General features: G+C 39.6%; 1 protein-coding gene across 4 annotated transcripts in view; it reads right to left on the bottom strand.

Annotated features, from left to right (window-relative positions):
* Positions 1 to 16,050, bottom strand: part of pard3bb (par-3 family cell polarity regulator beta b) — a 441,444-nt gene that overhangs the window by 118,555 nt on the left and 306,839 nt on the right. For all 4 annotated transcript variants that reach the window (XM_055215428.2, XM_055215427.2, XM_055215429.2 and 1 more), the window contains one exon: positions 15,673 to 15,898. In XM_055215428.2, coding sequence (XP_055071403.2) covers positions 15,673 to 15,898 — 226 coding nt within the window. The remainder of the gene's footprint in view (positions 1 to 15,672; positions 15,899 to 16,050) is intronic.

Genomic DNA, 16,050 nt, shown 5'->3' with positions numbered 1-16,050 from the left:
TCCGAGAATTTTCATTCACATGGGCCTGTCCTCCAGTAAGTAAGTGCGATCTGGTCCTTCTCCTTTTCGACTGACAGAAGTATTCAAGCCTGACTAAGCCTGTGTTTATGACATCATCCGTGAGACTTGTGTGTCTGGAGTCAGGGCCAGAATTGTAATTGTAAATTGCAATTGTAGATGAAGTATACGGCAGGAAAAATGAAGAACCAAAAGAGGATATTTTCAACAATTGAATTGGCACCTTCTTTTTACACTTAGCCCTGACACATACTCCACAGAAGCACTTGAACATACACACTTCCAGCTATGAAAGCTCAACTTCATGCCGTTTTTAGTTCCACACTGTGTCAGAATTAAATTCATGCAATGCTAGAAGCTTCATTAACGTAAACTGTCTTTGTTTCCTCTTTTAGGTAAACTACTTTCTTTTTCATTAACACATTCATTCAGCCGACGCTTTTATCCAAAGCGAAACACAAATGTGAAAACATCAGTTGGTATTAGTTCACATCTAGTAACCTGAAGATCACCACATTCAGTTATCTCTATCGCCCCCATTTTAGTAGGGTTTGTTATAGCCACTACATGCCGAATATACAAGACTTGTACTGTCAGTGTCAATACATCATTCTGAACTTTACACAACACATGCTGTCTATAGTCATTTTTAATAACTAGGAATGCCACGATCGATCGGCCGATAATGCTTGCTATGCTTCTCAATGAATTACGGTGAAATGCCACTACATCCAAAAGCCAGGGGGCGCTCTCGTGCGGAAACTCAAAATGCGCTGTAGACGAAAAACAATACACACACAGCTATGATGAGATGCAGCTCCAGGAAATGGCATAAGGATATATTTATAGTGCTGTTCTTCAAACCTTTTCATGATAATAAAGAATATGTATAATGATTATGTTTGACGATTGTTGCTTTTTCAAGTGCATGTTATAAACGATTCAAACTAACAGCAATTTCAGATCGATAAGGACTTACTGATCAAAAGCCACGTATATTTAGTAGAAATCGGCATTGATCGGAGCATCCCTATTAATAACTATAATTATTTGTAATAATTTCCAGAAAGAAAATCTATTCCAGTTTCTACACTATTTAACGGTTTCATTTCTGCTATATTATCATGCTGTTGCCTTTCAGAGACCGGCTTAAGCAAACCCGCCAGATATCCGCTCTTTAATGCAATCAAATGCATGAACAGACCTGTAATGAAAAACAGGATAAGACGGAACAAGAGCCTTAGCACAGAGGTGCTACTGACGAACAATAAAATGAGATCCATTCAGCGGTGGGACACACAGACCCAATCACATATTCATGCCATTTTCCATTCATCCAATCATCTTAATCAGGACATTGCATCTTGGGAATCAAAGGCGAGATGATTGAACTTCCATTAAAGAGGTCTTTCAGTGATTCATATGGAGATGCAGAGAGAACAGAGGCGACAGGTTTGCTACTGTATACCTCCGCTCGAACCGCACACATGAACCGCCCGGTGAAAACTGTTACCATGGAGAACCAAAGACTGAGCATAACCTTTCATGGAAATAAACCTATCTCCAGATCACTTGTAAAGGTGAGGTGGGCGCCAGAGTGGGGGTCTGACAAAGGTCTGCTTTTATATGACTGGGATTGAGTCAAGTTGGGTTTTGAGTGAGATGATATTGGCTTTTTAAATATACACTCACCTAAAGGATTATTAGGAACACCTGTTCAATTTCTCATTAATGTTATTATCTAATCAACCAATCACATGGCAGTTGCTTCAATGTATTTAGGGGTGTGATCCTGGTCAAGACAATCTCCTGAACTTCAGACCTAATGTCAGAATGGGAAAGAAAGGTGATTTAAGCAATTTTGAGCGTGGCATGGTTGTTTGCGCCAGACGGGCCGGTGAGAATATTTCACAATCTGCTCAGTTACTGGGATTTTCGCGCACAACCATTTCTAGGGTTTACAAAGAATTGTGTGAAAAAGGAAAGAACATCTAGTATGCAGCAGTCCTGTGGGTGAAAATGCCTTGTTGATGCTAGAGGTCAGAGGAGAATGGGCCGACTGATTCAAGCTGATTGAAGAGCAACTTTGACTGAAATAACCAACCGATGTATGCAGCAAAGCATTTGTGAAGCCACAACACGCACAACCTTGAGGCTACAATAGCAGAAGTCCCCACCGGGTACCACTCATGTCCACTACAAATAGGAAAAAGAGGCTACAATTTGTATGAGCTCACCAAAATTGGACAGTTGAAGACTGGAGAAATGTTGCGTGGTCTGATGAATCTCGATTTCTGTTGAAACATTCAGATGGTAGAGTCAGAATTTGGCGTAAACAGAATGAGAACATGGATCCATCATGCCTTGTTACCACTGTGCAGGCTGGTGGTGGTGGCGTAATGGTGTGGGGGATGTTTTCTTGGCACACTTTAGGCCCCTTAGTGCCAATTGGGAATCGTTTAAATGCCACAGCCTACCTGAGCATTGTTTCTGACCATGTCCAACCTTTTATGACCACCATGTACCCATCCTCTGATGGCTACTTCCAGCAGGATAATGCATCATGTCACAAAGCTCGAATCATTTCAAATTGGTTTCTAGAACATGACATTGAGTTCACTGTACTAAAATGGCCCCCACAGTCACAAGATCTCAACCCAATAGAGCATCTTTGGGATGTGGTGGAACGGGAGCTTCGTGTCCTAGATGTGCATCGCACAAATCTGCAAGATGCTATCCTATCAATATGGGCAATAAATTAAATATTGATTTTAAATATTTGCTCATTTTTAACGAATGCAGACCTTCGGTACGGAATATCTGTTTACTTTGGTTTTAAGATAAGACAAGATGTTCAAATGTCACAAACACATAATTTAGTTTAATGATTTGTAAATATAATGTCATATATGTTATTAAAATACAGATTTATATTTAATTTTTGTGTAATATTAAATTCTCAGAGTAATGGGTGCAACAATGTAAATAACCATTAACTTGAATATTTTATGTTTGTATATTCCTAAACAATGACAAAAACCTAACCCTAAAGCAGACATCCTGTGGAAAAGCAGACTAAAATATTAATGACTCATGCTGCACTCGGATTGATGAAACCCCCCACTACCACCTGTAAAAGGGTAGCAAGTTGAAAAATGTTTGAAGCTGTGACTTAACTAAAGCATATGGCCACTACATGTGGCTAACAAAAAATGTAAATGCTCTCCTTTAGAACATATGGTTGTGCGGGAGAGATAATTTTACTCTGTCCAGGTTTTGCTGATGGGTGTCAGACTTTGCTGTTGACTTCAAACACATAAACGCACAGCAGGAAAGACATTACAAAATGTGTTAATGAGTGAGAGAGCGAGGGAGAGAGAGAGAGAGCGACGAGGGAAAAGAGGAGCCGGTGCTCCATCAGCAGGTCTGTGAAGGCGGGACGAGGTAAGTTACGCCATCTGTGACTCTGACACTTGCTGCAGAGGCTTTTAAAGGCCATTAGCACACTTACTAAGGGTCAAACACCAGTGCTCACATACACACAAGCACACACAGACATGTTTAAGCACACATGTTTGTACACAAAATGGATTAGTTTACCCCAAAATAAAAACCCTGTCAATATTAACACATTCTCATGTTATTCCAATGTTTCTTTTATACTGGAACACAAAAGAAGACATTTTAAAGTATGTACTGACAGCTGTTTGTATGGTACTGATAGCTCCACACAATTTTTTCTTATGTGATTCACATAAGTCATACAAGTTGGAATGACACGACATTTTCAATTTTAGGTGAACTACACCTTCAAGGATGCCATCAGCATGTATCTGCCAACACTGCTGGTCATATCATTATAATATCGTCAAAAAGTTGATTTATTTCACTAACTCCATTCAAAAAGTGAAACTGGTATATTATATTAATTCATTACACAGAGACTTATATATTTAAAATGTTTATTTCTTTTAATTTTGATGAATATAACTGACAACTAAAGAAAATCCCAAATTTAGTATCTCAGACAATTAGAATATTACTTAAGACCAATACAAAGAAAGGATTTTTAGAAATTTGGGCCAACTGAAAAGTATGAACATGAAAAGTATGAGCATGTACAGTACTCAATAACAATGGGGCTCCTTTTGCCTGAATTATTAGAGAAATGTGGCGTGACAGAGTCGATCAGTCTGTGGCACTGCTCAGGTGTTATGAGAGCCCAGGTTGCTTTGATAGTGGCCTTCAGTTCTTCTGCATTGTTGGGTCTGGCATATCGCATTTTCCTCCTCACAATACCCCATAGATTTTCTATGGGGTTAAGGTCAGGCGCGTTTGCTGGCCAATTAAGAACAAGGATACCATGGTCCTTAAACTAGGTACTGGTAGCTTTGGCACTGTGTGCAGGTGCCAAGTCCTGTTGGGAAATAAAATCTGTATCTCCATAAAGTTGGTCAGGAGCAGGAAGCAGGAGTGCTCTAAAACTTCCTGGTATATGGCTGCGTTGACCTTGGAACTCAGAAAACACAGTGGACCAACACCAGCAGATGACATGGCACTCCAAACCATCACTGACTGTGGAAACTTTACACACTGGACCTCAAGCAACGTGGATTGTGTGCCTCTCCTCTCTTCATCCAGACTCTTGGACGCTGATTTCCAAAAGAAATGCAAAATTGATCTCCATTCAGAAAACATAACTTTGGACCACTCAGCAGCAGTCCAGAAGTGAGCCGCTTCTGACACTGTCTGTTGTTCAAGAGTGGCTTGACACAAGGAATGCGACAGCAGGTCTTGCATACGTCTGTGCGTAGTGGTTCTTGAAGCACTGACTCCAGCTGCAATCCACTCTTTGTGAATCACCCCACATTTTTTTATCGTTTTGTTTCACAATCCTTCCTAGGGTGCGGTTATCCTTATTGCTTGTACACTTTTCTCTACCACATCTTTTCCTTCCCTTCACCTCTCTATAAATGTGCTTGGACACAGAGCTCTGTGACAGCCAGCCTCTTTTGCAATGACCTTTTGTGTCTTGCCCTCCTTGTGCAAGGTGTCAATGGACGTCTTTTGGACAACTGTCAAGGCAGCAGTCTTCCCCATGATTGTGTAGCCTACAGAACTAGACTGAGAGACCATTTAAAGGCCTTTCCAGGTTTCACAGTATAGCACCAGGTGTCATTTGAATTGAACACCTTTTTACAATATTCTAATTTTCTGAGACACTGAATTTGGAATTTTCCTTAGTTGTCAGTTATAATCATCAAAATTAAAAGAAATAAACATTCAAAATATATCAGTCTGTGTATAATGAATGAATGAATATAATATACAAGTTTCACTTTTAATGAATGTAAATAGTGAAATAAATCAACTTTTTGAGGATATTCTAATTATATGACCTGCACCTGTATATGAAGAAGGTAACAGGTGAATTTGATAGACAAGCATGCTTCAGGGCTCTAGTCTGTCAGAGGAAAATAAACATTTGTGAGATTTTTTTGAAAATCTAGTTGGCAGTCAGTGACAGATGTGAAATCTTCATGTGTCAATGCACGGTCTAAGCAGATTTCATCACGTAAGGCAGTGTTAGCATTTACTTTAGAGCGAATTGTGTGACCATGCCTGTGAAAACAAAAATATTATAGTTTTTCACTTAAGCTCATCCTGAGTCATTCTACAAAAAATGTGGAAATGCTTGTCCCTTGCTTTTGCAGACCCCTTAATCATTTAATTTAAACCAATAATCCCATAATGATATATATTTAATAAATATAGACTGTCCTTAACATGATGAGAGAGTTTATTTATGTAATTTTCTTTTTTTTCCTTTTTTAAACTTTTTTTTAAATGTCCGGTCCTGAAAATTGCCCTGTCCCTTTGATCATACATGGAATTGAACTGTGTACTTATTATTTAAAACCATGTTTTTTATAAAACAAACCTAATTTACATTTACCTTTAACCCTGTATGAATTTACTACAACACTAAAATGTATAAAAAATTAAACATAGATTAAGCTCCCCGTTTTGCGGATTCATAGATTTGACAAGTTAATTAATGCTATTATAGAAGTTTTGGGTGTTTTGAAAGAAGTTCATTTAAGCAGATTTCCATCATCAGAATTCCACCTTTTCTGTAGAATGACCCTCCTACATAATGCAAAGAACATTCTGTGAAAATATAACCTTGATATCTTTAATATTAACTGAGTAAGATCATTTCAGAGATTGAAACCAATGTAAAACCAATGACTGAAATCAAACTTTGATGCTCTTAATCTCATCATTTTTTGCAAATGCATGACCCTTATAAGCTGGCACTTTTCAAAAATAGTTCAGCATTGAACAACGTTTATGATTGCAAACAAGCTGACGATCTTTACAAAAAAGAGCCACTATCATAACAAATATGGTGGAATTTGCTAAAAGTCAAGAAGCCCAAGCGAAGATGTGATGGAGCAAGAAAACAAGAAAAGATGACAGCTGGTGACAGGATGGAGGGAGAAAGATGCTCCAGTCACTGTTAATGGTGCTAGCAGTTTAGTAAACATTAATTCTCATTGAACTCCTTTACATAAACATCATCTGAAAGAGCAGCACTATCATTACACACACTCACACTACAACTTTTTTCTCACATAAACTGTCTTACTCATTCAAGCCCTGTAATCCATCAGCATCCGTCACTTCTCACGCTTTGCAGTTCGCACAACAGCCTTTGCAAAGAGCGTTGACTTCCAAACTATTTATCAAACACGGCTGACCTACGTGACACGTTAATCGGTTGACTTACAAAGTAAAGCTTAAAGCCGCATTCCTGGCCTTTAATGGGAGACAGTTACATGTTTGATCGCCGTTTTAAATGCGAGCCAAGAGGCTTTGAGGAACTGCAATTTTGCTGAATTGCTCCAGATTAAGGTTAATTATGTAATATTTCATTTCTGATAAACGTAGCAGCGTCGATCAGATAAAAGGTCTATCGTGGAGAAATCTGGAAGCGTTTAACGCTGTGTAGTTTCACTGAGGGAGAGATTTTTGAAGTGTTTAAGAAATGACTTAATGTACATGTTAAGATTAAAGTTCAAAGTAAAATTAAAAGAAAAATGTGGTTCTACAAGCAAATAGCAATGAGAAGCTATGATTTATAGCAGAGATATCCAACTCCGGTCCTGGAGGGTCACAGTCTGGCAGAGTTTAGTTCCAACCCTAATCAAATACACCTGAACAAGCTATTTAAAGTCTTTAGGAATAATGTAGTGTCTGAAAAATTCACTTCTTTGCTATTCCATATATAGCAAATGACCGCAACTCCCTCAAATGTTTACACATCAAGACCTCTGATCTTTAAAGGGAATCAGGCTGATGTGATGCTCTGTTTGCAGCTTTTTCCAGTCACACATAGAGCGACCGTACAGCTAAAGTGCTTCCTCACTCATTCACAAGTGATATGTAAACGATACAAGATGGTGAAGCGGTTACTGTTTTATTTTTATAAGTACTAATAAGCACCAAAATATGCTAGTAACATGCAAGCTAATAGGAAATAGTGAGTTGGCAAGGGGCATCAGATGCATTGTGGGTTATAAAGATTAAACTGTGCATTCAGGTTTTGGACTCCAAAAAAACTACAGAAAGTACAGGCAGGGTTGTTTGATTAGGATTAAAACGAAACTTAGGACAAGTGGCCTGCAGAAATAGTTGAATAGCCATCGCTCACACTTTTGGGTTTCAGTCTTTTATAAGATGTAGGGATGTATCCAAAATGCAAAGTGGCAAATAATGTTGCTGCAGGTTTTACAGGGTTGTGAGGAAGTGTAATGTTGTTAAAGATGTTGGCAAAGGTGTATGCGTATGCATATGGTGGGTGTATTTGTCCACAAAAGCTTCCATCTGTCTGTAAGATGTAAAACATCCTAATGGGTCCCATCCCCAACCTGGGGCTATATGTTACCCTCTACAGAGATACTTCATCTCTGTCACACATATTCACTATAACAATGCTTTACCTACAAAGATCCGTCTCTCAACACAAGCATTTACAAATATTAAAATTAAAAAAAGACATGTGCATGCATAACCAAAGACAAACAGACATGCTTCTAAAGGTGTGTAATATACTGCCTCGTCAAAAATCACACAGTAAATATACTAACAGACACTAAAGCATTTCATACATGTACTCGCACACAAAGCAATAACCTGTAATAGTAATAACAACACATGTCCTAGCCAGAGCTAATACAGTGAGCACTAAAAGCTTGTCAACACAAATACACAAACATGTCCATTGTAAACACACTTTGCCCTAACATGCTACTAACAGAGAATTGTGAGGCACATAAAAAACCACAACAGATGTGTCCTAACCACAGTGTGAACAAATAAAATGATTTTAATAATCAAAGTAATGAAGGACTTTCAATGTATGCTGGACTCTTATTGGGTGATTTAGTATTTAAAACATTTGCAAATTAAACTTTAGTTTTTAAACAATCGGCCTATATATGATATAGCTTTTATCTGCCGATACTGGTTATAGGCCGATATATCAGTGCATATCTACTTGTAATGCAATAAATTTGAATGTTGGCAAAACTGTATTTTTATTTATAAGACTAGTTTCAAACATTCAACCAAACGCCTTCACATTAAATACTTTTTTTAGAGAATTAGTAACTTTAAATTAGGTGACCCTAAACTTTGGAACGGTGGTGTCTAAAGCCTTAAATGTAAAATATGTTTTTTTTTGTGGCATCTAACAGTAAGAATTGAAACCAACTTTAATTTCGAAACGCAATGAGAAGCTACGGTAGCCACCACAGGACAAACATTTCGTTGTCTAATTCAGGAATCACACCAGACGCGGTAGAGGCAGCAAGCGCGAGTGATTTACATGTTAAAGTTAATGTAAAGACGCGATTAGGCACTCTGCGGCGCAGTAGGCGCGTTCCGCGCGAAGTGAGCATTGCCACGGGAAACACGCGATTTGAAAAATCTGAACTTCGGTGGATTTCCACGCCGCGTTAACCAATCAGGACCTTGCTGTAGTAGTGCAGTGATTACTGGAAGCGAGCGGAGTCTCAGCGGAGTCGCAGAAGCCCCTCCCATGAATGTCTCGCGCGGCTTTCACGCACAAATGAAGCGTGCAAACTTTTCAAGCGTCCAACTACGCGTTATTAGAGCATTTTTGTCCCCTCTACCGCGGCTGGTGTGAATGCACCATCAGACAAAGGCTGCGTCTGAAAACTTAGATGGCTGACTTTTTGCCTTTTTGCTTTATGAGGCAATGACTGACCACGGAGGCATTAAAGCATCTTAGAGAAACGCTTTCGGACACACTTCATAGGAAGCATGTTTGAAATATAAACAGAGAGCGCCTTTGTGATAACTTATTACATATTTGAAAACTACAATACAAATTTCTTGCTAGAATGCAATTAAAAGGTGTAAAAAGTGAAAATATTCATTTACGTACACTAAATTTGTGCTCCAGCCGCTTTCTTGGCCCCCATTTTATTTTTTCGAATTGGACCAGGCTTGACCAATGACATTCCCCATGCGCACACACGCATAGAATTTTGGGACAGGATGATGGAGGTATCTCAAGAGTCACGAAGTAAACCTAACATTAAATTCAGACATGCCTTGATGCCTTCCTGCCTTGGAATGCTGCCTCGGAAGGCAACAATTTCGGGTTTTCGGACGCAGCAAACGTATGGATGAAACTAACTCTGTAAAAACAGTTTGTCCATTCAGGGCTACTATAGAAACATGGCGACTTCCATGTAAGGAGGCCTGCGTTGTATGTAGATAAAAACAGCTCATTCTAAGGTAATAAAACAATACAGTTCATTATCTAAGCACTCAAAATACAGTTATGTATATTACATTTCTGTCAAGAGATCCTTCTAAAAGTTACACATTGCACCTTTAAAATCCTCTCTAGGTAGGTCTAGTCAAACTTTATCAGCAGATCAAATCCTGTTGATGATTATGTGACAGTCCAAACATGTACAGCATGCTTCCCTGTGTTAAAATTAAAGATCAATGGACATAATAGCATTATTGTATGGTAAAATAACATCTAAGAAGATGTCAAAATCATGTAGCAGATGTATGCATGTGGCTTTAAATGCTAAGAGCTGGCTAGAGACACGGTGTGACATCTAAGCCTGATTTTCCTTTTTGGTCAGCTATTTATCACTGAGCTGCAGGGTCGCTTTGTGTCCCAGAATCACAGAAGCCACCATCACACTAACATGGCCACTATCAACAGAATGGACAACAGCCAGATACTTACACCAGGGGCTATGTAGTGGCCAATAACACTGAAACTAAGCCAGACAGAGACCAAAATGCCATCCAAACTAACCAGCTAAAGATTTAACAGGCACATATAACACTGAGAAGAAACAACATGATGTCTAAATTAGATTGTGGTCTTTTTTAGAGGATTTTTTATATCAATGAGCTTTGCAGGTGACTTTTGGATAACCCAAATCCATATGAGACACTGACACACACAAAAATGGCACTTTTGAACAAGATGGCTGACATTTAGTCATATAGGGGCTGTTTATACGGCCGGTTTGGACTACAGCTCTCTAACTTCCCGGTTGAATGACATCAAAGCAAGAGTTTTTAAATAAACTCCGCCCACAGTAATATGTCAGTCACTAGCTAAGCTCAAACGGCTCTGGCTAAGCTAAGCTGCTGTTGAATCATAACGCACTAAACAAAATACACAATCAGAATCCCCATAAGGAGGGACTTCATAGAACAAGGAGGACATCAGCCCGTTTTTAGGACAGTGAAAACAGCACTATAGAAGTAAGTAAGTTGTGTAAAAAATAATGCGTTTTTACACGTGACAAGCTTCAAAAACACAGGAAGAACGGGACCTTTAATAAAACCCTGAAGATAGCTCTGTACACCGTGTGTTTGTGCTAGAAGTCAAAAACGATGTACAACATTGTGCTCGGTACATCACATTACATAAATAGGTGGAGAGTAGGCGGTCTATTGTGGCTGCTCCAACACATTCAATCACATGCGCGTCTACACCACAAAAGCAATTCGGTCGAATGTGTATTCGTCTACCTCTGAATGTGGTTGAAAGTGGACGACCTCAAAGCGTTTTACACCTGGTTTACACCTGTATTTAGCATCGTCCACTTGTGATCCAATCAACCAAAATGCATCTTAATAGACCATTTCAAAAGATGTAAACACTACTGGTCCAGAAACACTTCCTGTTTCAGTTTGTGAACTGAGTTTTTTTATTATTTCACATATATCTTTATCTTTAAGATGTTTGTTTAACTTTTTGATTCAGTTCTATATGTTCTGTTGCTTGTATTTCATCCCAACGTATCTAGTGTTAAAAAACTGAAACAGGAAGTGCTTCTGGACCAGTGTTATTTACATCTTTTGAAATGGTCTATACCAGGTGTAAACAACCTCATACAGTAATGTGTGAATGATGGCAAGTAATACACATCAATACATACATGCCATACTGTATTTCTGCCACATTAAAGGAACAGCTAACTACCCCAAAAAAACCTCTGTGGCGTACATAAAGAAAGACAAGAAAAAACATCAAAGCTGAAGCTCTGAAATCACTTTTATTTTTATGTTGAATAATAAAAAGCAACAAAATAAAAAAGATCTGTGATGCCAATAGATCACTGGTTCTTGCGTTGGCTGTAACCAAACAACCACCAGATGAAATATGCAGAATAGAAAAAGAAATTTAAGAGCAGCACCATAAATAAACAATTTAAGTAAACAGCAACATTTAATCTTTTCCTCACAGAAGGCTATCCTAAGGTGTGAGGACATAATATGGATTGCTGTTATGGTTTCTTTATATTTCCTAGCAGTGTCGTTAAATTAAAACATAATGGACAGGACACATGCTGGGTTAAAAATGACTCAATGTTGGGTTGTTGTTATACAATGTCAATTTTAACCCAGCGGTGTGTTCTGTCCAATATTTACCCATTATGGATCAAACATAACCCTGCCATTTTTAGAGTAAAGAATCAAGAGTAAATAATGACACAATGCTCACTTTTGGGAGAGCTATTGGTTTAACGGCTCTAAATGAAGGTCGGGAATTCAGGGGGAACACACACACTCATCTCAAGCACTCGAGGACTCTAATTTACAGTCAGAAGGGCATGATCCTCTTGGGTCTGAGCCTGTACTTCACCTGCTCTTAACCTTTGAGGTCAGACATCACAAACACACATAATGCTAATTGAAAAGGGTGGTCAATAACCTTTCATTGATCTTCATGATGTTAGATCCCTGGGTGCCAGTGAAAAAATGTAGCTTATAGAAAAGAAATAAGTCAAATTGTGAAATGAGTTGTTTGCTTTATAAGTACAGTACTCTGCAAAAGTCTTATGCTGCGTTCACACCAGCCGTGGTAGAGACGTGAAGCGCAAGTGATTTCAATGTAAAGTCAATGTAAAGACGCATTGACGCGCGTCTGTAGGTCTCGCGGCGCGAATGAGACGTTTAGCGTGGCACGGTAGACGCGATTCTGCCTCATTCGCACGTCTAGTTCGCGTGAATGACCCAAATTGAGCATTGCTGTGGAAAACGCGCAAGTTGAAAAATCTGAACTTAGGCGGAAAAACGCACCGCGTTAACCGATCAGGAGCTTGCTCTAGTAGTGACATGATTACAGGAAGCGAGCAGAGTCGCAAAAGCCCCTCCCATGACGCGAATTTCCACGTGAATGTCTCAATGATTAGAATTTCACGCGTGGCTTTTACATACAAATGAAGTGAGTACACTCAAAATGTTCAAGCGTCTAACTACGAGCAGTAGATGCAAATTTGACGCCTGAAACGCGTCTGGTGTGAACCGACAGTTCTACCACCATGCTACCATTATATTTGTTGTTTTTGCAATTGTATATTGATCATATATAATTATTTCTCAGTCTCTTTATTAGAATACAACCAGAAAATACAGGAAATGGGTATGTAGTATTAAAACAGTATAAAGGTACAAGTTGAAGTGTCATGTTTTTAGGGTAAACTCCCCTTCCACTTCAGCAATAGCAGGCAGCTGCAGGATATCTTAAACATAAATTAAATTAAATCCTAATTTCTAATCGAATGACTTCATGACTTCAATCTCCTAGAAAAGCTCAAGATGTGTTTCGTGCCAAGAGAGGACACACTAAATACTAACGGATGCCTGAAGAAGAAATTTAGTTCTGAAAATTGTTTTGTTTTTAATTTTGTGTACATATTTCCTGTATTTTCTGTTTGTATCTTAAAAAAGAGTGAAAAATAAATATGGATGGACATTAAAACTTTGCTAAAGCAACAAAGCTGCTGGTGGTGGTGGCCTAATGGTGCATTCACACCAGCCGCGGTAGAGGTGGCCAAAACACGCTACTCGTGCATAGTTGGACGCTTGAACATTTGAGTTTACTTGCTTTTGCGCATGAAAATCTAGACATTCACGCGGAAATTTGCGTCATGGGAGGGGCTTCTGTGACTCCCCTGAGACTCCGCTTGCTTCCTGTAAACACGTCCCTACTACAGCAAGGTCCTGATTGGTTAACGTGGAGGGAAATCCGCCGAAGTTTAGATTTTTCAACTCGTGCGTACCGCGCCGCAGGATGCCTAATCGCGTCTTTGCATTAACTTACCGTGTAAATCACTTGCGCTTGTCGCCTCTACCGCGTCTGGTGTGAACCCTGCAAAAGACTTTTGCACAGTACTGTATATAACCGGTCAGTGGTCAGTCTATAAATATACAGATTCAAGATCAATATTACATTAAGCGAAATCTCATCAGTTCGTTTACTGCGTTTATTTTATGGGTGTTTCTGTAGCTCAGTTGGTAGAGCAAAATATTTTATGTATCTTTAATGCATTGTAAGTCGCTCTGGATAAAAGCATCTGCCAAATGCATTAAAATGTAAGAAATGTAAACATAAAAAATACAGTTAAGCACTCATGCACTTCCTTAGACCTGCCAAAATGACTTATAGAAAATTTCGCTTTTCTATCAGGCCCCTTTTCAGTCCATTTAATCCATGGATATTTGGCCTGTGCCAGATGACAAGGCAATCTTGCGTCAAAAGAGGCCGAGTTACGTCAGCTTTGAGCGAAGGCCGTGTCAGATTCCACAGGCCTCGCTGACACGCACCATCACCGCACGTCTCCTGAACCCACAACTCTAATCCCAGCCGCCTGCCAAAAAGAAATAAATAAAACTACTGTGTTTTCAATAACCTTTACAACCCTCACCCGTCAACCAATGACAGGCCAGCACATAAACGCTTATCTACTCAGAACAACAGTGCACATTAGAATGATTGCAGAGAGTTGGACACGGCGGACACGCTGGCAGACTCTGGCGGACCAGGTCTGATTGAGACAGAGTAGGATTAACAAAAGCAAAATCCGTGTCGTTTCTCACACTTCCGGTGAGAAAGACCTTGAGAATGACGGCGGCTGTATCAAGTTCTCCATCTGTTTTCCTCCTTCTGCGATTTCTATTTCTCTGTCTTTCTCTCTGTTGGAACATTCAGAGTGCGCTGTGGCATCATGGTGCGCTTTTCTCGGCAGTCATCCAAATTAAAACAATTATAGAGCTAATTGCCCGTTAGGTGGAGCCTGCCGGGGCGCCCATGCTCTGATTTGTAGAATCACTCATGCGGGTCGTCCTCCGCTGTGATGGACTTAGCCGCTCGGTCTTGCCGGTGCCGGAGCCAGCGCTGGACGGCAGGCCGATCGACGGCAGATGGGCAGGGGTTGGCACAGGTGGCCGCTGTGATGCAAATTAGACCTGGCAAGATGTGAAGGAAGGGGAGATTAAGCACTGTGACGCAGAGAAGAAGCGCCATATGGAACTGGGGCCGACTGCTCCGTTTACCAGCGGTCGAAGTCGGTTACATACATGCGAGTGGGGGAAAACGCCTGAGCCAGAAACGCATCACTGCAGCAGCTCAGCCAACATTCCATCACATGTGACCGGCCAGCAACCCGACACCGCAGCTCACCATGTGTGTCAGATATACATCTATCCTGACCTTTTCATATGTGCATGAATCTGCAAATCAAACCAGCTACATGCTTAAAGGTACAGTTCACCCAAAAATAAAAATGTATGTGTGACCCTGTCTGTGAAATCCAGGCTAAAGTTTTATAATTTAATGATGATTAATCCCATCAAGTTTATATCTTCACACAGCCTTCTTTATATTATATAGGATGATTTTATGTAGAAAAAAATTACTTGAGCTGGGTTATCACAAGCAGGGTCACATTTACTCATGTTCTCTTATTCATGGAACAGAAAAAGTGAATTTCTGAATACGATCCTGGTTGTTTTATTATATCATAAATGACAAAAAAAGACCCTTGAAGTGTTTCATTGGCTCTATATTTTAATGTAGTATGTCACTACAAGACTTGCAATATAAAACACGAGTTGCCTTAGGCTCCATATTTTTTTTACAATATGCAAAAGAGGACATTCTTCCACAAAATGACCTTTTGTGCTGCATCGAACGCAAAATATGAGGGTGAGTTAATGATGACCGTCATCAGTTTTAGGTGAACCATCAGTTTAGGACTCAAAATAAGTGAGAAACAGATATAAGAACTGAGTTCTTACCTTAGCAGCCCAAAACCTTTCTTCTTGGTCTTCTTATCCAGCTCATCACTGGCCTCCTCTGTTTTCTTCTTTTCTTTCTCCTTTCCTTTGCTCTTCAACTTGTCTTTTTTCTTGCCTTTGACCTTCTTCTTCTTGTCCTTCTTGTTCTCCTCATTGTCTCCTGCGCCTTGTCTGGAGGAACCACTGGCTGGAGTGTCTCGTCCAGAACTCTGATCCGAACCATCATCTGTTTCAACACAAAAACAGCCAATTAAACTACAGAATCGAGCATGTGTAAAGTACAGTATAACAGTCCATAGGTTAGGGATTTTTTGGTGAACTAAGGGATAGTTCACCAAAAAATAAAAATTTGTCATCATATTATTCACCATCATGTTG

The sequence above is a fragment of the Misgurnus anguillicaudatus genome, chromosome 17 (assembly GCF_027580225.2).
Source record: "Misgurnus anguillicaudatus chromosome 17, ASM2758022v2, whole genome shotgun sequence".
Classification (NCBI taxonomy): domain Eukaryota; kingdom Metazoa; phylum Chordata; class Actinopteri; order Cypriniformes; family Cobitidae; genus Misgurnus; species Misgurnus anguillicaudatus.
This window is presented reverse-complemented; position numbering and strand designations above follow the sequence as displayed.